At 53.3% G+C, this 23,469-nt stretch overlaps 1 protein-coding gene and 1 pseudogene across 2 annotated transcripts; both read left to right on the top strand.

Moving 5' to 3' along the window:
• Positions 1–2,168: 2,168 nt before the first annotated feature.
• Positions 2,169–16,926, top strand: BTNL9 (butyrophilin like 9; the record flags this gene model as incomplete). Its single annotated transcript, XM_081090677.1, has 10 exons — positions 2,169–2,280; positions 6,329–6,682; positions 8,263–8,544; positions 11,595–11,726; positions 12,046–12,078; positions 12,318–12,338; positions 13,202–13,222; positions 13,455–13,481; positions 14,757–14,783; positions 15,983–16,926. 10 exons carry the CDS (start codon positions 2,169–2,171, stop codon positions 16,615–16,617), a joined length of 1,644 nt encoding a protein of 547 aa, XP_080946803.1. The 3' UTR covers positions 16,618–16,926.
• LOC308520500 (glyceraldehyde-3-phosphate dehydrogenase-like) lies at positions 3,617–4,547 on the top strand (annotated as a pseudogene). The gene has a single exon. The product of its transcript is annotated as a glyceraldehyde-3-phosphate dehydrogenase-like (transcript).
• Positions 16,927–23,469: the final 6,543 nt, after the last annotated feature.

The raw sequence follows: 23,469 nt of genomic DNA, 5'->3' as shown, positions 1-23,469 counted from the left end.
TCCTCCAGCCTCGCTGACAGAAATCACATGGGTGCATCACAACAGACACCTGCAGTCCTACAGTAATTTCAGGGTCTGGAACACGCTGACAGCCCCAGCCCCCGAAATATCGGGGCATGCACTCCTCCTGTGAAGCACACCCGCCCCAGCTGTGGGCCTGATGAGCCGTGGCTGCCACAGAGAGGACTCAGGTCAACAACTACCATAAGACTTGACTAACTCCTCACAGCCCGGCCAGTCCAAACAGACCCGTCAGGTGTCCTGAGCCCTCCCGTCTGGGAGGCGTTGGCTGCTGCTAATAGACCTCATGGTCTTGCCCTCCTGAGCCTCTGGTTAAGAGTCCAGAAGTAAGGACCGAGGCCCGAAAGAGAAGAGAACAGGGAGGAGCGGAAACGCACGCCCTGATCTGGGATTCTTGCTGCTGGTTTCCAGGCCTGACACATACATGTTGCTGCCCTCAGCCCGGAGGGTGAGAGGCTGGACTGTCCGGTTATTGTGGGAATAGTCACCGCAGTAGCTGCTGGCCTGGAACACAGCCAGGACCCTCCAGAAGGGACTCCGACTTCCTCCCCCCAGAGGCCCCTCCTGAAGCACAAACCAAGCCGCTCCAGCTTGCCTCCCCCTCCCCCTCCTGTGAGCTCCTGGAGGGCAGGGCCCCTCGCCCCTGGCCCACTCACCTCACAGCTATCACCTCCCACCCCGTGGTGTTCTATTGACCCAGTCCTTCCACCTCAGGGGCCACCTGGGAGTCTCCCCTCTCCCATTAAGTCACCCTCACACCTCCTCTGGCCCCTCCCCTGCTGAATAACCCAGCAGCTCTCAAGTGTTTCATCTCAACCCGGCCAGGGGTGCTGCTGACCGTTGGTTGGGGCTCTGCGGTCACAGGACCACAGGAGCATGTGCCATGTCACAGGTCTGTGTGAAAGGAAACCAAACCACTGAGTGGGAGGGAGAAGGAGGGGGAAGGGAGGCTGAGGATGATGAGAGTGGAAACTTCATGGGGCTCCCTCACCCCTTGGGGTGCTATGATGGAGTGAAAGGAGGGGGATGCGTCTCTGTCTCCGGAGGAAGGTGGAGGGTGGCGAGCAGCTGTTTAGGAGGTGGAGGCGGAGGGGGGAGGTGCTCACTTTTCTTTAGAGCACCCAGCCAAGCTGTGGGAAGCTTAGCGACCCTCTGAGTTGGCATTGGTTTCTTCTATTGTTCAAGCAAAGAAATTGAGGTTCCACCAGTTATAAAATTTGCCTAAAGTCCCACAACTAAACAGAGGACAAATGAGGAGAGAATTGTGTATCTCCCCAGATGCATTGGCTGCCCGCACTCACTGGCTATAGGACTGTGAGACATGCTGCAAGTCCCAAGGTGGTGTCAGGAGTAAGAGGGACAGCCCTTGCCTGTACTGGGGGTGGGTTTCCTGAACCACAGGTGGGGGTTGGTGTAGCTAGATGGGACCACACCATCCCTGTGGCCTCAAAGATGCCATAGACTCAGGGGCAGTCACCAGCTAACCTGGAGGGTACACCTGAGGGTCTAGGACGGAAGGGAGGTGTCCCAGGTGCGGTTGAAGTTGGTCAGCATCTGCCAGGCATGCGTCCCATTTCTGAGAGATTAGAACTCGGTGTTTGTTCATCTGTTTTGTGGACCTGATGTTCCAGGCCAAGGGAAATGGGAAGGGGCTGGGCAGGGAGAGTGAAAATGCATGTGAGAGTTTTCATAGATTTCCCTTTGTAGAAAGTCACTAAGTACTAGCTGAGCCCCAGTCCAACACGTGGCTCTATTTCTGGCTCTAAAACAATGTGAACCTCAGGAACTGCTTCCTCTGGGACCTTGGGCCCTGTCCCCATGTGGCTCCGTGAGGCCAGGCAAGGCCAGTGATGCCATTAACAGAGCTGCCTGGTAAAATTAGAAGCAGCTCTCACATCCGGCTATGGTTTAGAAGAAGCATGTCAAACTCAAAGGCTAACACGGGCCACATAAATGAGGCATGTGGCCTGCAGGCCACGAGTTTGACATGCTTGGTTTAGAAGAAGCCAGGTACTGGGGTTGTTAAGAACCAGACAAAAGATCATTAAGGCACTGACAGACCTCGGGCCTGAGGGGCCGGGTTCCAGCTCTCCTGTGTCACCCCAGCATCTCTTTGTCCCTCTGCAGGTGACCCTACTGCTGAGGAGATGGTAAATTCCCCAGTTTCCCTGGACTCGTTTCAGCGGGTACCTCAGCCCAGCTGTCTCGTCTTCCTCATCCACCTCCTCCTCTTCCTCCAGCCTCGGGAGTCAAACTCAGGTAGCGTATCCGATCTGCAGCCCAGCCAGCCAGGACGTGAGCATATCAGCTCCCACCTGCCCCTCCTGCAGGTGCTCCGGGCTGCGATCTGTAGCCATGCCAGTTGCTAGTATTTAAGAACATTTCCATCCCAGTGGTTGAGCCATCGGCCCCACACACCAGCCAGCCCCACCCGCAGTGTTCTTTCCCCATCTCTCCAGCCACCCAGCACATGCCTACACACTCCCCACAGCTCACAAGCATGGCCGGGGCAGAGCAAGAGCGTGCCAAGAAGCTCTTACCGGTCTGTGCTTGGGCCGAACCAGTTGGAAAATACTTTTAAATCCATCTGTCCAGCTGTTTGTGATCAGGGTGCAAGAGAAATGTACCCAAGTTTTGGGAGCAGAGCTAAGAGAATCATTTGGGGTTTTTTTCCAGAAAGCCAAAAAGAGCCCTAGATAGGAGGACGTGTTTGAGCAGAGCCTTGCAGGGTACATATTAGGCAGGGTACATATTAGGCAGAAAGATGACAGGTGGAGGGTAAACTGAGGGAGGGTGCACCCAGGGAGAAGGCCAGGCATCAGGTGTGTGTGGGGGGGGTGGGGGCGGAGCTGGAGAAGGAAGCTAGTTGGAAGGGTGTTGGGGCTTCACCCGTGGCCACAAGGGACCTCAAGTGGAGTGAACAAAGAAGGCACCACCATGCGCCACCAAAGGCGGGGCGGGACCCATGCCGGGAGAGCTGGGAGTGAGGTTTTAGTTCAGCTTGGGATGAATGTAGTTTTTAGCTGATCTTTGAAGGAAGGAAAGGAGGCTCACAGAAGGCAGAGAGAAGAGTGGGGCATGCCGGGCGGCAGGAAACAGCTCGTGCAGAAGAACTGCAGCAAGACTAGCCTCTCCTGGGAATTGCAGGAACCGGAGGGACCAGATGGACACACCGTGAAAGAGGATGATCAAATGAAAGATCCTGGTGAGCAGAAGTCTCCAAGGCAGGGCTCTCTGCCCCTCCTGTTCATCACACAGCCTTGTCCTCCCGCACAGAGCCAGCGGCAACCCTGACACACAACGGTCAAGGTCAGAGTGAACAACTTTGGCCACCTGGTCACCAGGGCTGCTTTTATTTATTTATTTTTTAAATATATTTTATTGATTTCTTATAGAGAGGAAGGGTGAGAGAGAGAGAGAGAGAGAGTTAGAAACATTGATGAGAGAGAAACATCAATCAGCTGCCTCCTGAACACCCCCTACTGGGGATGTGCCCGCAGCCAAGGTACATACCCTTGACCGGAATTGAACCTGGGACCCTTCAGTCCGCAGGCCAACACGCTATCCACTGAGCCAAACCAGTCAGGGCACCAGAGCTGCTTTTAAATCTGGGAAAATGGACATCGTCCCCATCAATGACCCCCTTCATTGACCCCAACTGCATGGTGTACATGTTCCAGTATGATTCTATACAAGTTCAAAGGCACAGTCAAGGCTGAGAATGGGAAGCTTATCATCAGTGGAAAGTCCATCTCCGTCTTCCAGGAGCAAGATCCCGCCAACATCAGGTGGGGAGATGCTGGTGCTGAGGATGTTGTGGGGTCAGTGGTGTCTTCACTCCCATGGAGAAGGCCGGGGCTCACTTGAAGGGGCAGCCAAGAGGGTCATCATCTGCCCCTTCTGCGGCTGCCCCCATGTTTGTGCTGGGTGTGAGCCATGACAAGTATGACAACTCCCTCGAGATTGTCAGCAATGCCTCCTGCACCACCCACTGCCTGGCCCCCCTGGCCAAGGTCATCCATGACAGCTTCAGCATCCTGGAGGGACTCATGACCACAGTCCATGCGTCATCGCCACCCAGAAGACCCTGGATGGCCCCTCAGGGAAGCTGTGGTGTGATGGCCGAGGAGCTGCCCAGAACATCGTCCCTGCTTCTACCGGCGCTGCCAAGGCTATGGGCCAGGTCACCCCTGAGCTGAAGGGAAGCTCACTGGCATGGCCTTCCATGTCCCACCCACAGTGTCGATTTTCGATCTGACCTGCCACCTGAGAAAGCTGCCAAATATATGACATGAAGAAGGGAGTGAAGCAGGCATCAGAGGGCCCCTCAAGGGCATCCTGGGCTGTACTGAGGACCAGGGGGTCTCCTGTGACTTTAACATGATACCCACTCCTCCACCTTTGATGCTGGTGCTGGCTTTGCCCTCAGTGACCACTTTGTCAAGCTCGTTTCCTGGTCTGACAATGAATTTGGCTACAGCAACAGGGTGGTGGACCTTATGGTGCCCATGGCCTCCGAGGGGTAAGAACCCCCTGGACCACCAGCCCCAGCGAGAGGAAGAGGGCCCTCAGCTGCTGGGGAGTCCTGGCCCCAGATCGATCCCCCAACACAATGAGAATCTCCTAACCTCCAGTTTCCATCCCAGACCCCTGAAGAAGGGAGGGGCGCAGGGAGCCCTACTTTGTCATGCACCATCAATAAAGTTCAGTGTACCCCCCAAATAAACATCTTCAAGGAAGGATTTGACCTTTTTTAAAATATATTTTTTTATCAACTTCAGACAGGGAGAGAGAGATAGAAACACCCGTGATGAGACAGAATCATTGACTGGCTGCCTCTTGCACGCCCCCCACTGTGATCCAGCCAGCAACCCAGGCATGTGGCCCAACCGGGAATCAAACAGTGACCTCCACGTTCATAGGTCAATGCTCAACCACTGAGCCATGCCAGCTGGGCAGGATTTGACTTTTAGGTTAAAAATAAAAAAAAAGTAAAGTGCCCTAGCTGGTTTGGCTCAGTGGACTAAAGGGTCCTGAGTTTGATTCTGGTCAAGGGCCGTACCTTGGTTGCAGGCTCAATCCTGTGTGTGGGAGGTAACCAACCTATGTTCTCTTTCTGTCTCTCCCCCTCCCTTCCACTCTCTCTAAAAGTCAATGGAAAAAATATCCTTGGGCCCTAGCAGGTTTGGCTCAGTGGACTGAGTATCAGTCTGCGGACTGACGGGTTCCGGGTTCAATTAGGTCAAGGGCACGTACCTTGGTTACAGGCTCCCAGCCCTGTTCAGGGCATGCAGGAGGCAACCAATCGATGTGTCTCTCTCAGATCATTGTTTCTGTCTCTCCCTTTCCTTTCCACTCTCTCTAAAAATCAATGGGAAGGGGGAAAGGAGATATATGTAATACTCTTTGAAATACTTCAAGCAAAAAATATATATATATATATGTTAAAAAAATCAATGGAAAAAAATTTCCTCGAGTGAGGATTAAATATATAGATAATCTCCTCAGGTGAGGATTAACAAAAGAAAAAGCAAGGAGCCCCATAGATTATTATTATTATTTTAAAAATATATTTTTTATTGATTTCAGAGAGGAAGGGTGAGGGAGAGAGAGATAGAAATGTCAATAATGAGAGAATCATTGCTCGGCTGCCTCCTGCACACCCCCCATTGCGGATCAAGCCCGCAACCAGGCATGTGCCCTTGACCGGAATCAAACTTGGGACCCTTCAGTCCATGGGCTGCCGCTCCATCCACTGTGCCAAACCAGCTAGGGCCCCATAGATTATTTTAATACCCTTTGCTGTTACAGAGGCTGTGTACATGTACACTATAAAAAAAATAGAAAATCAGACAAAACAAAAAAAGAAAATATCCCCATAATTCAGAAATTACCAATTCATTTCTTTTTTAAAAACATGTTTTTATTGATTTCAGAGAAGAAGGGAGAGGGAGAGATAGAAACATCAGTGATAAGAGAGAATCACTGATCAGCTGCCTCCTGCCTCCTGCACGCCCCCTACTGGGGATCAAGCCCGAAACCAGGGCATGTGCCCTTGACCAGAATCGAACTCCAGACCCTCCAGTCTGCAGGTCGATGATCTACCCACTGAGCCAAACCGGTTAGGGCCCAATTCATTTCTTCCATGACAATAACTTGTTCAAGAAACCTGATGGCTGTCTAGTAGGGTGTCTCACCTTCCTCGTCCGAACGGTTTACTGCAGATTTCTGCGCTGCAAAGGGATATGACAAAAGCCGATATGTGGGGAGAGCTGTATTTGGCCACTGTTCTGTCTTCTCATCCTAGAGGAGGTCAAGGTGATTGGCCCTGGGGAGTCCATCCTGGCGAATGTCGGGGAAGAGGTGGAGTTCCCGTGCCACCTGTCCCCCTACCGAGACGCGGAGCACATGGAGATCCTCTGGTTCCGGAGCCAGGCCTCCGACGTGGTGCACCTGTACCGGGACCGGCGGGAGCTCCCGGGGCGGCAGATGGCGCAGTTCCAGAACAGGACCACGCTCATCAAGGACGAGATCTTGGACGGCACCGTGATCCTGCAGCTCCAGGACGTGGTCCCCGCCGACCAGGGCCCTTATGGGTGCCGCTTCCTCTCCCGCGACTCCTCCTTCTCCGGGGAAGCTGTGTGGGAGCTGGAGGTCGCAGGTGCGTGAGCGGTGAGCTGGCCGGGCGCCAGCGGGGGCGTAGGGAAGGGTCCGTTGGATGTAACTGCTTGGCTTCAGGGTAGACGGGGAAGCGCGGAGAACAGGGGAATTGCTCTGTTAAAAAAATTAGAAAATGAACAACAAAAAAGTTGTTCACAAAAAAAGATACACAGCCGGTAAACATATGGAAAGATGATTGATCCCTTTTACTCAGCATGAAAGGCAAATTAAAGCCACACTGACATGCAGTTTTTTACTTCTCAGTCTGGCAAAAACTTTAAAACTGGTGGGATTGTGGGGAGGAGCCTCTGCACCATGTAGACAAAGTTCAAGGTCCCAAAGCGCCAGGGCCTGGGGGTTTGGCGACTGCAGGGTCGTCTGCGCACCTACCTTTGAACACCAATCTCACCTCTAGGAGTTTACCCTGAAGAGACACCGCCCGCAGCTAAATAGAAAAAAGGCAAAGGAATAAGTTTAATCTGTGTAGCATTCTTTGTAATTGCAAATTAGCGGGAGCAACCTCAATGAGCAAGCTCGGGTGCTGAGTGTGGCCCCTCACACGTGGGGTGATCCATACCGCGCACCTGGAGACACAGTAGCTCTGTGAGCTGGTGCGGAGTGATTTCCAAGTTGTTCAGACAAAAGAAAAGCAAGATGCAGGAGATGTCCTATGGTGTGTCAACTTTAGTGTAAGAAAGAAGGATAAGTAGAAACGAATGACATGAGTTCCCTAAGGCAGGGGCTGCGAGGGGGTGGAAAGGATGGAGAAAGGTCTGGGACTCTCCTGACATACACCTGTTACAGTATTGGCATTTAAACCATATTAACGTTTTGCATATTTAAAACGTAAAGTTAGCGCCACAAGGATGGGACAATAAAGGAGTGCGTTATCACAGGCACTTGAGCCCTGGTGGGATTCAGGAGAGAGAGAAGACAAGCTGTCGAACTCTGGGGGAAGATTATTCTTCATTCTCAGGGACTGTCCCTTGCATAATATGACTAAACTAGAGGCCTGGTGCATGAAATTTGTGCACTGGGGGGGGGGTCCCCTCAACCCAGCCTTACCCCCTCTCACAGACTGGGAGCCCTCAGGGGATGTCCTACTGACCGCTTGTGTCCGCTGGGATGGGGGCATGCTCCAAGCTGTGAGGAGGCCACCGGGAGCACACCCACCCCCCAGACCTGTGTTGTGTCTGCTGGGTTGGGGGTGTGCTGCCTGCCCAGATGCCCTCCCTCCCTCCACCGCTGGGGCGCGGGACGCTGGCCTTGTTGCTGGGGTGACAACGCCAGCATCCCGCCCCAGCTGCTGTGGGCGCTGCCATCTTTGTGACAGAGTGACAGTTAATTTGCATACTACCCTTTTATTAGATTAGATGTCAGTAGCCCCTTTGAGTAAAATGCCTCCTCCATGTTTCCAAATGTTCCAACAGACTCCTTGTTGACCGTCCGTGGGTGGAGGCCACGAGCCCCTGTGTGCTCAGAGCAGTCATAGTTCGTGATACCTTATGGTGACTGCAAATGATAAGCTTTAACCACAACTTCCGGAAGGAGCCTAATCCTTTCCACTCCTGCCTCTCTCAGGGATGGGGTCAGACCCTCACATCTCCCTTGAGGGCTTCAAGAAAGGAGGCATTCAGCTCAGGTGCAGCTCCAGTGGCTGGTACCCCAAGCCTCAGGCTCAGTGGAGAGGCCACCTGGGACAGTGCCTGCCTCCGGAGTTCGAAGCCATCACCCAGGACGCCCGTGGCCTGTTCGGTCTGGAGACATCTGTGGTCGTCCAAGGCGGGGCCCACAGGAACGTGTCCTGCTCCATCCAGAACCCTGTTCTGCTCCAGAAGAAAGAGTTTGTGGTCCAAATAGCAGGTCAGTGGGTGCTGGCTCACCTTCATCTTCCTAATCATCACATCCTCCATGTCCATTGTCCCAAAGTCCATCTGCAAGGTCACAATAGTATGGGGGCCTGGCTGGGGTGAGTTGACCTTGACATCTGAAAAGCCAGCAACTTGGATATCAGGAACCTACTAAGAATGCAACTGGCAACTCCACCCGTAAACTTCTCTGTTTACGGGCCCAGAGAGCCAACATTACAAGGCCACCAGCTAAAACCCAGAAACCCTACTCACAGGAGGCAAATGTCCCTAATGTGATCCCTAACGGTAGTTACTGAGGCCCGACAATGTGCTCCAACCCCGTCCCCAGTTCACATTCCAGTGGGAGAAACACACAAACAGGTGAATTACGTTGTACATTAGAAGGCGTTAGGCCTGTAGGGGATAATGAAGCAAGGAAGAGTGATAAGACAGGTTGGGGTTCTTAGGTTTTACGCCGCCGCAAGGAAAAGCCGTGAGTCCAAACAGAGACCAGATTAAACAGGCTTTATTGGGAGCACATGGGCGGGTTCACCGGCTCAGAGAGGGGAGCCGGAGAAGCCGCGCCAAACCTGGGCAGGGGCAAGGTTTTATACTTTTCTGAGGCCATTGTTGCTGGCCAAAACTGGTGGCAGTCGGGGCTTTCCAGGGTCAGGTGAAACCTGCAGTCTGTCCTGCGGTTTGGTCATTTTCCAGGAGCCATTTGTCCGGCGGGAATTTTTCACCGGGTTGGGGTGGTTTCCAGACGTCAGTGTGGACAGGTCAGCTTCTCACTGGCCCAAGAGAGGGAGGGGGTCCTTTCGCCCTGGGGCAGGGTGCCAGCGAATACCAGACAGGGGTGTGTGTGTGGATTCAAAAGTGGTGGATCAGGGAAGAAGTCAGTTAGGCAATGAGTTGAAGGTGAGGCCATTATTTAACATCAAAGTCTTTTTCTGAGGCTCCCGCTGAAAGGTTTAATGTTCATGGCTCTAGTTGTTTTTAAGTTTTGAGGACAAACCCAATCTATGGGCCATTTATCTACATAGGGTCCAAATCAATAGTTATAATAACAGAAAGAAATGTCATCTTATAAATGATGATTTATCCTCAGGTAAGAGGACTTGACAGTCCACGTAGTTCATTTAAATATGGCTGGCAATTGGGGTGGCCATTTGTGTTAGCTAATTGTCCTTTTTATTTATTTATCTATTTTAAAGAGAGAGCAACGGCAGGAAGAAGGGAGAGAGAAAAAAAATCTACTTGTTGTCCCACCTATTTATGCATCCATTGGTTGAGTCTTGTTGGTGCCCTGACCAGGGCTCAAACCCATAACCTTGGCACATCGGGATGATACCAACTGAGCACCCGGCCAGGGTTACCTTAGCTGGTGGTATTTACCCAAACGGAGGCTAAAACATCGCATATCTTTATGACAAGGATGTAGCCACAGCTTGGAGCAGGTGCCTCCGTGAAACTCCCAGGACACAGGATAGAGGGGTTTTCTCTTAGATGTTTACATTTCAAAGAGATGGCTTTGAGCTCCCAAAGAGAACCATTCCTGGGTTGTAAAACTGGCCGGTGGGAGGCTTATTTAGCTTTCAAAAGAATTTGCATACATCTCAATAGGACAGAGAAAAGATTTACAAGTTTTCCAAAGAAAATGGTCTAAGAAAGGGAAAAGGGAATGGGGGGAGTCTCTTTTCTTACACCGGGGAATTTTTATTTATTTTTTTCGATGTGTAGATGTTTTGTTGATATCAGAAACCCAGTTTGCTTCTTGCAAACACTTAGCTTCTACGTCTCATCACATCTTTGGCAGAATCGATAGCAAAGCCGCTCGGGGCTTCATGAAGGATGTGAGTCACATGGATATCTATTAGGGGGGCGTTCAGGTAGAGGGAACAGCAAGTGCAAAGGTCCTGAGGTGGGACTGTGTGTGGCTATTGGAGGAGGTGGGAGGGGAAGGAACAGGGACAAGACCAAGGGTAGCTGGTCAGGGTGGCATCACACCCTGAGACTTTGCTCTCAACCTGAGGTGAAGGACCAATCTTCGTGGCCCAATATTTTTGTACCAGATGATAAAATGCACGGCTAGAAAAATTAAACAAACAAAAGAGCACGTTGTGCTAAGTGGAATGTCAGACACAAAGGGACACCTATGTCTGATTCCACTTTCATAAGGTAGTCAATTCGTAGAGATGGAAAGTAGAATAGAGGTTACCCAGGGTAGGAGGGCGGGGACAGGGAAGTGAGTGCTTACTGGGGACACTGTTCCTAATGTGACCCCTAACAGTATTTACTGAGGACCAACAATGTGCTCCAGACCCCTGTGGGAGAAACACACACACGGGTGAATTACGTAGTAGGGAAGAAGAAGAAAAGTCTGGTGGTTGCACTGAACTGTGAGCTTAAAAATGGCTAAGATGGCACATTTATGTGAAGTGTATGTAACCACGATAAAAAAAAAAAAGTTTTAAAAGGCCATTGAGATGAAAGCACCAATATTTTATAATTACTGCCGCAGACACAGAATCGCTCTGTGAAACTGCCACACGGGTTTCCAAAGGTTAGTCTCCCTGCCGCACCTGTGAACTGTCGGCAGCGGCTGTCCGTCCGCCCGCGCGGCTTTGCCATCGATTCTTCCAAAGGCGATGAGACGTAGAAGCCGAGGGTTGGCAAGAAGCGAAGTGGGTTTCCCGCATCAGCAAAAGCCCTGGCACGCAGGCGCCGGGCGAGAGCCGTCAGGGCGGCGGGCCCCGCAGTTCAGGGCGGGGGAGGGTCACTGACTCCCGGGTTCATTCTCCTCGGCGTCCGCTGGTCCGTCCCCAGTTTGCCCGCTTCCCCCCCGCCCCAACCCCCCGGCGGAGCCGGTCCAAGGCCCCGCAGCTCCTGGGGACCCACCTTCCCAGAGCCTGGGCGGCGCCCCTGGCCGGTGGCGGCGCGGCCCCGGAGGCTCAGCTCCCCAGCCCGTCGCCCGCGAGGTTTCCCGGCCCCCGGGCCCTGCCCCCGGGGAACTGAGTGCGCAGAGACGCCGCAGTCAAGACAACGCCCGTGGGTGTCTTCCAGATGCGTTTCTCCCCGGACCCGCGCCCTGGAAGACAGCCTTCCTCTGGACGTCGGTGGTCGGCCTGCCGCTCCTCCTGGCCCTGCTCGCGGCGCCGGCGCTGTGCTTCTTCCAGCGGCAGCGGCGGGCGCTGGGTACCGCGCGGGGCGGGGCGGGGCGGGGCGGGGCGGGGCGGGCGCTGGGTACCGTGGGCGGGGCGGGGCGGGGCGGGCGCTGGGTACCGTGGGCGGGGCGGGGCGGGCGCTGGGTACCGTGGGCGGGGCGGGGCGGGGCGGGGCGGGGCGGGCGCTGGGTACCGTGGGCGGGGCGGGGCGGGCGCTGGGTACCGCGGGGGCCGTGCGCGCGGGGCGGGGCGGGCGGACTCTGGAAACCGCGGCGGGGCGGGGCGGGGCGGGGCTGGGCGGGGCGGGGCGGGACCCTGCCCACACCTGCTCCTTTCCTTTCTCCGTTCAGAAAAGCTGAAGGAGCAGGCGGACAAGGACCGAGGTGAGCGGGATGAGGCGCCTGCAGAGGGGCCCTGAGCAAACGGGGGGAGTCAGACTGGGCGGCTCGGGAGCAGCGCGGGGACGCCCTCGCCTCGCCTCGGAGCCCGGGGCCCGCTCCCCCCGAGCGTCCAGCCCCGCCTGGCCCCCAGAACGCGCGGGGACCGAGTCCATGCACTTTGGAAATCGAGGCGTCAGCGTTTCGTTGATGGAGATTTCCTCTTTTCTTCGTTTCTTCTCCAGGGAAACTCACCGCGGAGCTGGGTATGTTCTGGGCGCCGCGCGCACGTCACGCACCCCATGCGCGGCCTTTGGCCAGCGATGGATGGCAAAGATCTCATTCTTAACCCATCCCTCCGCGCCTCGCGTCTTCTCTCTCAAACGGACTAGCGGACTAGCGAAGCTGCCCCGGAGGCCCGGCTTCGCTCGGACCCTCTGGACAGACCCTCCCAGCCCCTTCCCTGCCGCTCGCAATTCCACTTAAAGGTGTAGCCCCCTGGCTCATGTTCCTAGGATAGCCTTCTATTTCAAATGCAAGTGCCACCGAGAAGGGTGGCACCGTGAGCCTGCACGGAAGTGGTAGAGCGTATAGTATCGTCTACAGGAGTGCGTAGCGCTGCCCTGCTCAGGGGCATTTACTTTTAAAATACACAAGGCGGACAGGCCAAAGGCATGCATTTCCAGCGGCCAATGATCGGTCCTGGCATCCGGCGAGGAGAAACAACTCAGTGTGCTGTCCTCCGGTCCTTTAAATAATGCACCACACGCCCGGGGGCGCAGGCGGGCTGTGCTCTGTAGCTGGACTCTGCGGCTGGACTCAGCCAGGACAGCTGGTGATTTCAGGGCGGATGAGCAGTAGCTTCTTCAAACCAGACCTGAGCCCTGGGAAGAAGCTCCTCAGTGCCAATACCTGCTCCCCTTCCCAGGCCCCTCCCGCGGTGGGGACTTCTGCCCTAAGAGCAAAGACTAGGATGAGGTGTAGGAATCCTGCAGGGGAGGGTGCAGAGACTGGGATGGGATTGAGGGGAGCGGTGGGCTAAGACTCTGGAAGCACCTTCCCAGTGGCCTGACAGCCTTGGGAAATGGTCCACAGCCCAAGGCTGATGCTCCCTCTGTTCTGCTTATAGGGAAGGTGCAGTCAGAGCTTGGTAAGTGACCCCTCTTGGAACTGTTCCTTCTTGTCCACCTTTTAGCATCTGGTCACCCAGGTACGTTCTGATCTCCCAACCAGGTCTGATGGCCAGGCTGGAACCCGCTGGCTCTGTGGGCCTGGGCGGCAGGAGGAAGGGGAGGGGGCTGGGGTGGGTGCAGATTCCACCTGCGGGCAGGGAAGCTGCAGGAACCTGGTTCTAATTCCGTGTTTTTCCTTCACTGCTTCAGACTGGAGAAGGGCTGAAGGCCAGGCTGGTGAGTGACGCCCATTTCCCCCCCATGGTCCACTTTACATCTCAGCGGCCCAGCCACTCTCTCTGATTAACCAAACCACATCTCCTCCCGTTTATCCCACAGCCTCACTCAGCATAACTTAGTCTATGTCACTGGTAGAGGTTATATTCGAGTTTTTCATATTGTCCTGAGGTGTAGGCATACTGTAAACCATGGGTGCCAAGCCTGGCTGCAAATAAGAATCCCCTAAGCTCCTGGTGCCAACCCTCAAAGACTGACCTGTGGGTCTGGGGTGGGCATGCTACCCCACACGTAAACATTTCTCCCTGTGTCTCCCTCCAGTCCCCCATAAAGCAACCAATCTAAAGCCTACCTTCTTTTATATGTATTCTTGCAAAATGTGCACTTGTTTTGTGCACATGCATTTTAGTTTATGTCCTTTACAGTTCCATGCTACTCCTGGCTTTTCTCACCATCACGGTGTTTTAATATCCATCCTGCTGCCACATGCACATCTGGCCTGCTTCCCCCTGTTGCCGAGCCTCCATTTCAGCCAGCCGCCCTCCTGAAGCAGCAGCCAGCCTGCTCTAACCCACTCCACCACACGCAACACAAGCATGCCGCCTTCCGGCTGTGTGGAGACTTCTCCGGGTGGACACCCAGGAAGGGGATTGCTGGCCCAGGGAGGATGTCGCCAAGTAGGATACAGGGATCCCCGAAGGCAGCGCCATCACCCCGCCGTTGGCAGTGCCTGGAGCCCGTTCCCTGTGAGCCAGCTTGCTAAGCTTGCCAGTCAGAAGAGAGGAGTGATTCTTGCCGTTTCTTCAGTGTGCACGCCTCTGAACACCAAGAAGTCTGGGCACCTCATGTGCGAGTTGGCTGGTGGGGTTCCTCTTCTGAGGCTGAATGGCTCGCGTTAAGAAAGGAGGCAAGACAGGTATCCAGAGGACGCGTTAGGACAGGAGCCAGCCTCAGTGGGGCCTCCTGGGGACCGAGCTGGCCAGCCCCAGGCGGAGGCTTTCTCTCCATCCTGCAGACACCCGTGCTGCTTGTCCTGGGCTCTGTGCTCTGGTCCCCCGCCCTCCTGAGCACACTCAGCTTGCATGCAGCTTGGGTATAACCTAGCACCGACGCCAGCCCCTTACTCCATCCTGAATCCTCAGGAAAATGGGCCGAAACCAGCTGTCATGGTGGGAAAGGGTTCGTTCAGTGTTACAGTGTCCCCCCTGCATCTCACAGTCCCAGGAATACCGACTCAGCTCCCTGAGCCTCATTTTCCTCTCTGTTTGGTTTCAGAGTGGAGAGCAGCCCAGCAATATGCAGGTAACTGGAGGTGGGGCCAAGGAATGACGTGACTTAGGTTGGCTGCACCTTTAAACAGAGGGAGGTGGAGCGATCTGAGATTAGAGGAGGAGTCTGTCCAGAAGCCAAGTATGAGCCTGCACACACAGACACACAAGTCCACTTGCACAGACATACCACCACCCACACGCCTGCATATGCACATATGCACACATACATGCTTGCATGCATAGATGTGATTAGCTCACACAGGTATACATTGGTGTGTACATACATACCCCCACAAGCATATATCTTTCTTGGTCTTGTTAATCCTCACCAGAGGATATCCTTTTTAATTGATTTTCATTGAGAGTAGAAGGGAGAGGGAGAGACAGAAACATGATATGAGAGAGACACCTCGATTGCTAATTGGTTGCCTCCTGCTTGTGCCCTTACCTGGGCGGGGGATCAAGCCTGCAACTGAGGTGTGTGCCCTTGACCGGAATCCAACCCACAACCAACCCTTCAGTGTGTGGGACCCACGCCCTAACCACTGAGCAACCAGCTAGGGCTCTTTCTTGGTTTTACTGGGTCTTTCCATCTGCAGGAGGCTGTTTGCAGGAGCCAATGCAGAGTTGTAAGGAACCTTCCAGTTGGTCTGACGGAAGGGATCCTTTGGGTTCCCATCCATCAAATGGGTGTGTTCCGGCAGCTATGGTGATGGCAGGGCACTGGACCAGATCATCTCAGAGGTCCCCTGCAGCTTTAAAATCCTAAACTTGCTGTAAAACTGAGGCAACCACACACACACACACACACACACACACACACACACACACACACCTGAGGCTCAGAGCTCAGTGATGCTCTCTCTAGGCCACACTGGTGGTGAGACAGCTGGACTAGTTCAGCCCTAGGCTCCCTCCCCTGGACCAGGACTTGAGGGCAGTGAGCTCTCCATCCCCAGGAGCCTGCCTCGTTGCTGTCTCTCCTCTCCAAGGCACCGGCACCGGCACCGGTATAGAATTCAGGAGCCTTCCAGTTCAGGAAAGAAATAGGATTCCTCTTATCACATTCAAATGCCCCGGTGCCCGCAGGCCACTTCAGCCTCCCAGTGTTTGGGGTGACGGTGGGAGTGAATATTCCACCAATTGTTCCAAAAATAGAGGTTGGCCAGTTGGGAGGAGACAGGTAGCGCCCGGCACCCTGCAGAGCACTAACTCAGAGCCTCTGCGCAGTGAACGTGACCCTGGATTCGGCCTCAGCACACCCCAGCCTGGAGGTCTCCCAGGACTGCAAGAGCGTGTCCTCCCGCGGGGCCGGGGCGGCGCTGGTCCCGGTGGTGCCGGGAGACCCGCAGCGGTTCACCGAGCCGACGTGCGTGCTGAGCCACCAGCGCTTCCGGACCGGCCGCCACTACTGGGAGGTGGACGTGGGCCGGCGCAGCCGCTGGTTCCTGGGCGCCTGCCTGGAGGCGGTGGCGCGCGCGGGGCCGGCGCGCCTGAGCCCGGCCGCGGGCTACTGGGTGATGGGGCTGTGGAACGGCTGCGAGTACTTCGTGCTGGAGCCGCAGCGCCGGGCCCTGTCCCTGCGCGTGCCGCCCCGGCGAGTGGGCATCTTCCTGGACTGCGACGCCGGGAAGCTGGCCTTTTTCAACGTGTCCGACGGCTCCCACATCTTCACCTTCACCGACACCTTCTCGGGGCCGCTCTGTGCGTACTTCAGGCCCAGAGCCCCCGACGGCAGCAAACGCCCCGATCCGCTCACCATCTGCCCGTTGCCCGTTCGAGCAACACGCGTCCCCGAAGAGGAGGACGGTGACACCTGGGCGCAGCCTTACGAGCCCTCGGCGCCCCCCATGGAACCATGGTGAGGCGCGCGCTAACCCTAACCCTAACCCTAACCCTAACCCTAAGCCGGGTGGAGGAAGCGCCGCCAAAAATGCCAGCCAAGGCGACACACACACAGACAGCGGGAGGGAAACAGACAGGGGCTTGGCCTGCGTCGATGTGTCTCTGTGTTTAGAATTTTCCTTTTTAAAAAAGAGGCAATTCCCAAGCTTGTCTGTGTGTATCATAGGATTGAGAAAGTAAGGAAAACATTGTGCTCACCGCGCAAAGGGGGAGGAAAGGGGGAAGGGGGAGGGGAGAAGGGAGAAATATGATTGGATTAAAGATATCCATTAACTTACATATTTGTACACGTCGTACTTATTTTCTAGCTGATAAGGAATGAATTCACCTAGGGCTCATAGCCCAGTTTTAAATGTTAATTCCCACTAACGTGAGCTTGGGAAGTGGCTGGTTTCCGGGCTGGGACTGAGCAAGCACAAGGCGGATCTGGACCTTTTGTGCCTTAAAGTGCAAACGTGCTCAAAAACTTCACAGGAGCTGAGTGAAAGGTGCCGCTGGCCAATGGCGGGACAATTTGAACTTTAAAGAGAATCATTTTTTAAAAATATATTTGTATTTACTTCAGAGAGGAACGGAGAGGGACAGAGAGATACAAACATCAATGACGAAAGAGAATCATTGATCGGCTGCCTCCCCTCCTACTGGGGATCAAGCCCACAACCCAGGCATATGCCCTTGACCGGAATCGAACCTGGGACCTTTCAGTCCACAGGCCAAGGCTCTATCCACTGTGCCAAACTGGCTAGGTAGGGCTTAAAGAGAATCGTGACAAGAATTGCTCAACAAGGGGCTGAGCAAATAAATGTCGCCAAGTCGGCTGAGCATCAGGTTTCTCAGAGAAAGAAAACAAACAAAATACAGAGAGGGGCAAGGAGAGAGCGAAAGAGCGCCCCTGAACCCGTGGTTTTCACCCGTGGTGTGCAGGTGGATGGAACCTGTGTGCGATGGGGTGGAGGGGTGTGCGCATGAGCATGCGTATTGTTCCTGGCTCTGCTTTGAGGACTTAGGAACAGTAACATCCAGGGCCAATGAGCACAGCTGGCACCATAACTTGTTGGTTTTTAGCCTTTTCCGCTAAAAGAACAAGGCTCCTTGGAGAAATGATGGGCTCTGGGTCTGGGAAAACAGACGGGTGTGACACTGAGATTTATTATACATCCTATGTAATAAAGAGCTAATATGCTAATTAGACCGGACAGAATGACCTTCCAGAGAGACCAGTGGGCGGGGGGGGGGGGGAGGGGGGGGGACTCAAGGGCCTACTCCTGCATGAATTCCATGCATTGGGCCTCGAATTTATATATAGTTTTTTACCTAGATTCTGGTACAGAGGTCCTAAAACTCTTGGAATTTCCTCAGTGATAAGAGTTATAGGGGTGTCTTTTGATGTCTTTAACAAGCCCCTCTCAGATACTCCAGAGCCCATTTTAGTCAATGCGATGACTTTTGGAAAGCGTGAGGATCTGGTCTAGCTGCCTGGGGAACCACCTAGTCATTACAGAGTTGTACTTTGGCCCCACCCCCATCCCAGCCTCGGGAGGGGCTGGAGATTGAGCTCTATTGCCAGTGGCCAATGATTTAATCGATCATGCAAATGAAATAAAGCCGCCAGAAGAATCCAAAAGGACTGGGTTCCAGAGCTTCCGGATTGATGAACGCTTGGGGATCCAGGGAGAGTGGCACGCAGAGCATGGCAGCCCTGTGCCCCTTTCCACACACCTTGCCTTTGCATCTTTTCCTTCTGGCTCCTCCTGAATCATAGAATCCTAGTAAACCTGGAATCTGGTAAGTAAACTGTTTTTCCTGAGTTCTGTAATTCACTCTAAGAAATTAATCGAACCCACGTAGGGTGTTGTGGGAACCTCTCATTTACACCTGGCTGGACAGAAACACAGGTAACAACCTGGACTTGCAATTGGTGTGTGAAGTAGGGGGCAACTAGACCCAAGGAGAGATATCACTTGAGGGATATTAGGCAGGAAAGATAGCTCTAGAGCAGGGGTGGGCAAACTTTTTGACTCTAGAGCCACAATGGGTTCTTAAACTGGACCGAGGGCCGGAACAAAAGCATGGATGGAGTGTTTGTGTGAACTAATATAAATTCAAAGTAAACATCATTACATAAAAGGGTACGGTCTCTTTTTTTTTAGTTTTATTCATTTCAAACAGGCCAATCCGGCCCGCAGGCCGTCGTTTGCCCACGGCTGCTCTAGGGCACTAGGGGAAAGGGAGTTTATCTCACCCACTAATCAAAGAAGTCAGCCACCTTAGTACTTGCCAAACAAGATGACCAGATGTCTGTACAAACATTCCAGAATAATGAACAACAATGCAGAAGGGGACTTTGAAACCTACAGGGGGAAGGATATAAAACCTCTTGAACTCTCACTGGGCACACACTCAGACTAGCTGAGTTGCCTACTTATGCTTTATGTCAAGTGTATTCTTTTTTAAAATATATATATTTTTATTGATTTCAGGGAGGAAGGGGGAGAGAGAGGATAGAAACATCAATGCGGAGAATCATTGATTGGCTGCCTCCTGCAGTCCCCACACCTGGGATCGAGCCCACAACCCAGGCATGTGCCCCGACCTGGAATTGAACTGTGACCTCCTGGTTCATAAGTTGATGCTTAACCACTGAGCCATGCCAGCTGGGCTCAAGGGTATTTGTAATAAATTTGCTTTCTTTGCTTCAACACTGCTATCTGTCACTGATCCAAAGTCTTTCTTGCAAGATTGACAAGAGCTGAGGAGGGAACAGCCCCCACCCTCTGACTCAGGGGCTGTCAGGTAACATTAACATGCTACTACTTGTCTTGCGAACCATAGAGGCTGTGCAGGAGGCCACCCAGGAGGCCAGACCACTCAGAGTAGACACTTGTCCCCTTCCAGCTCTGCCCATGACTCTCTGATAAGTTTTTAAAAACAGAGCATGATATATTTAGTTTTTCCTGCTGTTCACATGTCCCATGCAGCCATCCCTCAGAACTGTGACAGGTGAATCATGGTACGGATCCCTGTCCAGTGTGCAAACACACCTGTGACGTATCTGGTTGTGAGGCTTCTGCCTGAAGCAGCCTGGACACAACTAAAGCACAAGGCTATCAGAGCTAAGAGAGGATCTTGACCTCCACTGGGAGGGCGAGGGGAACAAATGCAGTTATCACTGGCCCTGCGGGAATCTTATGTGGAAGACAAAGACCCCAAAGACATGGACCAGGCGCTCCCACACATTGTTATTGGCTTAAAAGTTGATGCAGCCGTTTTGAAGTCAATTTTGGGAATGCCAACCAATTTCTAAACATGAACAGCCTCCGACCAGCAGTTCCACATCCAGGATCTGTCCCACAGAAATGTTCACACAAGCACCCGAGACAGAGGATGCTCACAGCATCCACGTGAAAAAATAGACCGGAATCGCCTACTTGCCAGTAGGAGGATAAATAGGTTAACATGGCCCATTCGTCCTTCGGGTACTGCCGCACCATAAGTTTTTGTGGTGTACCTCAATTTCTTCAGGGAGAATGTATTGCTTATGTTATTGAAAACGTGAGCCAATGCTTCTTTCCTTTCTGCTTCAATGGTAAACAATCACCAGAAAATCCTTTTTTTTTTTTTAATATATTTTATTGATTTTTTACAGAGAGGAAGGGAGAGAGATAGAGAGCTAGAAACATCGATCAGCTGCCTTCTGCACATCTCCCGCTGGGGATATGCCCGCAACCCAGGTACATGCCCCTGACCGGAATCGAACCTGGGACCCTTCAGTCCGCAGGCCGACGCTCTATCCACTGAGCCAAACCGGTTTCGGCAGAGAAAATCCTTTTAAAATATACAAAAGGCCGAAACCGGTTTGGCTCAGTGGATGGAGCGTCAGCCTGCGGACTGAGGGGTCCCAGGTTCGATTCCGGTCAGGGGCATGTACCTGGGTTGTGGACATATCCCCAGTGGGAGATGTGCAGGAGGCAGCTGATCGATGTTTCTCTCTCATCGATGTTTCTAACTCTCTATCTCTCTCCCTTCCTCTCTGTAAGAAATCAATAAAATATATTTAAAAAAAATAAAAAAAATAAAATATACAAAAGGAAGCCATCTGATGGGCGTCTTAGCACTCAGGGGCAGTGACATGATGTTTGTCCGCTGAGTGCTCAAATCGCTGCCTTTGATTGCCTCTGTGGAATGCTTTCTCGTTCCTCTACAGCATCTCGGGTAGAGCCCATAGTGTTCATATAACTTTCATTGTTCAATAATCTGTCCAGTTCGCAAACTCTTGTTTCCTATTCAATAGGAACGCCCAGCAGGTTGAGGACCTGCAGTGAAGAGGGTGTCGTTCTGCCTCTGGAAACCCCTTCTTCCTCCCTCTGTGAGAGGAGAGACGCAGCAACAACCTCCTAGGGCCCGCCCACTGCTCAGCTCCCCCGTGTCACTGAACACCTCACCTCCACCCCACTGCTCACAGGGCACCCCAATGCTCCTGTGTGCTCGCCCTCACCTGCAGAGGGCGTGCTTGGGAAGGATGCAGCAAAGTGGCTCGGGTTGGCCAGGTTTCCAGACGATCTTTGACCCCCAGGAAACTCCCACGTTGTGTGTGTGCCTGTGAGTGGGGGTTGGGTGGGCTCCTCCGGGCAGATCAACAATCCTATCAAACAGATACCAGGCTCCTCTTCTTGCAGGCATCCCCCAAAGTTACATCTGATTCTTCTAGGGTCGGCTCAGGGCAGTGGCAAGTACTCCCACTGCGTGGAGGGCAGGAAATTGCCTCTGGAATGTTCCACCACCCCAGGCCTCCAACGGAAGCCAGTTTCCTCCATCCCCCATTCCGAAAAGGAAATCAGTTCCTTTCGTGCCACTTAGTTCACATATTTATTTCTTTTATTTATAGCTTATGGTCAATGCCAATCAACTCCATAAAGCGAAACATTATTTAAAAAATTAAAGCATCATGATGCAAAAAGCATAAAAGCAGGCTCCGAGGCACACGCGGCCCAAGGATGCCTCGGCCGTCACTGTGTGCACCGGGAGCCAAAACCTGTATCTAAAAATGTGTTTCCCATCGCAACTGCTGTTACCCTGATTCTTAACGGTGAAAGCGGGTATTTTCAGAAAGAATTTAAAAGAATGACTGCAAACTTAATCCTGCTGGTGCCCTCGCAGCCTTCCTCCAGCAGGGGCGTCCTCATGTCTGGTTTGGCTTCTGAGGCTCCGGGCGGGGCCTTCACCTCCACCCCCCACCCCCACCGCTGCTGGCTCCCCCCCAGGCTCCGCTGGCAGCGCCCCCCTGGCTCCAGGCAGCATTCTGGCAGTGGCGGCACCTGCTTCCAAAGTCCTGGCCTGGAACTCCGTCCCACAGGGGCCAAGGCTCAGGAACCCCCCCACAGTGATGAGACTGGGGGGGCTCCTCCTCCAGCCAGCGGACCCCTGCATACTGGCTGCCACAGTTCACATCGGGCCGAGGAGCTTTTACTGTCGTTGTCTTTCCCAGCAGCAATTTGGAGACTTTGGAGATAAGGGTCCAGAAACAGGTCATTGTCTGTCACTGCCACTGCCTCCCTCGGGGAGTCTCCAAACCTCCCGGAGGGTGGCCTTGCCAAGAGCTGGTCAGCGAGAGACCTGGGAGACCCTGGGACTGGGAAACACAGAAGCAGTAGGTGAGCTGGGCAGCTTGCGGGGAGGGGCGGGGAGCGGGGAGGGGGAGGGTTTGAGGGGGTGGCTGGAGTCCTCACGGGGCCTGAAGCTAGTTTCCGAAGGGTGAACGCAAGCAAGTGGGGGCCCAGCTCTCATCTGCCTTCTAACCTGGGAGCTCGAGCCTCATTGTAAGGCCAGGTACTCACTTACCTGCTTTGTAAACTTTTCAAGTTGTCACTGTCTTGCTAAACAGGGTGCTCTCAGTAGGTCTAAGAAGCAAGAGAAAGAACCAGGAGCATTAACACCGAGCAAGGCCAATGCAGGGAAGTGGGGTGTTTACGGGGAATGAGGTCCCTCTGTGGGCATTTCTGGGAGGGACCCCAAGATGCAGTAAAAAAAGGAGCCGACACTTCAGGCTTCTGCTCTGCGGTGCAGAGAGCTGGGAGCATCACTCGCATCCTTACGACAAGGAAACAACTGGATAAACTAAAAGCGACGACCCTCCGAGGTCCATCAGAGATTTGCGGTCACAAGGCAAACGGTTGCCTTGAAAACCAGAGACAGGCCCTGGCTGGTTTGGCTCTGTGGATAGAGTATCAGCCTGCGGACTGAAGGGTCTGAGGTTCCATTCCAGTCAAGGGCACGTGCAGGGGTTACAGGCTGGATCCCCAGTAGGGGGCATGCAGGAGGCAGCTGATCAACGATTGTCCCTCATCATTGATGTTTCTATCTCCCTCTCCCTTCCTTTCTGAAATCAATAAAAATAAACAATGGTTAATATGCTAAGGATTGTCGTGGAAAAAGTGGATAACACTGCAAGAAAAATGGATAATGTAAGCAGAGAGATTGAAACTCTGAGAAGGAAAGAGCCTCCAAGCTTGAGACTATGGGGATAGAAACTTCCCAAACTGAAATACAAATAGAAAAAAGTGAAGGAAAACAAAAACAGAACAGAATATTCAAGAACTGCAGGACAAATACAAAAGGTATAATATACGCATATAAGAATACCAAAAGGAGCATTATGCTCAGTGAAATAAGTCAGACAGAGAAAGACAAATGCCATGTGGTTTCACCTGCATGTGGATTCTAAAGGAAAAATAAATGAACAAACAAAACTGAAAAAAACCCTCATAGATGCCGAGAACATTTTGATGGTTGCCAGAGGGGAGAGGGAGTGGGGG

Source organism: Myotis nattereri (genome assembly GCF_964212035.1).
Source record: "Myotis nattereri genome assembly, chromosome: 5".
Classification (NCBI taxonomy): Eukaryota; Metazoa; Chordata; class Mammalia; order Chiroptera; family Vespertilionidae; genus Myotis; species Myotis nattereri.
The sequence above is the reverse complement of the archived record's forward strand: the minus strand, read 5'-3'. Positions and strand labels throughout refer to the sequence as shown.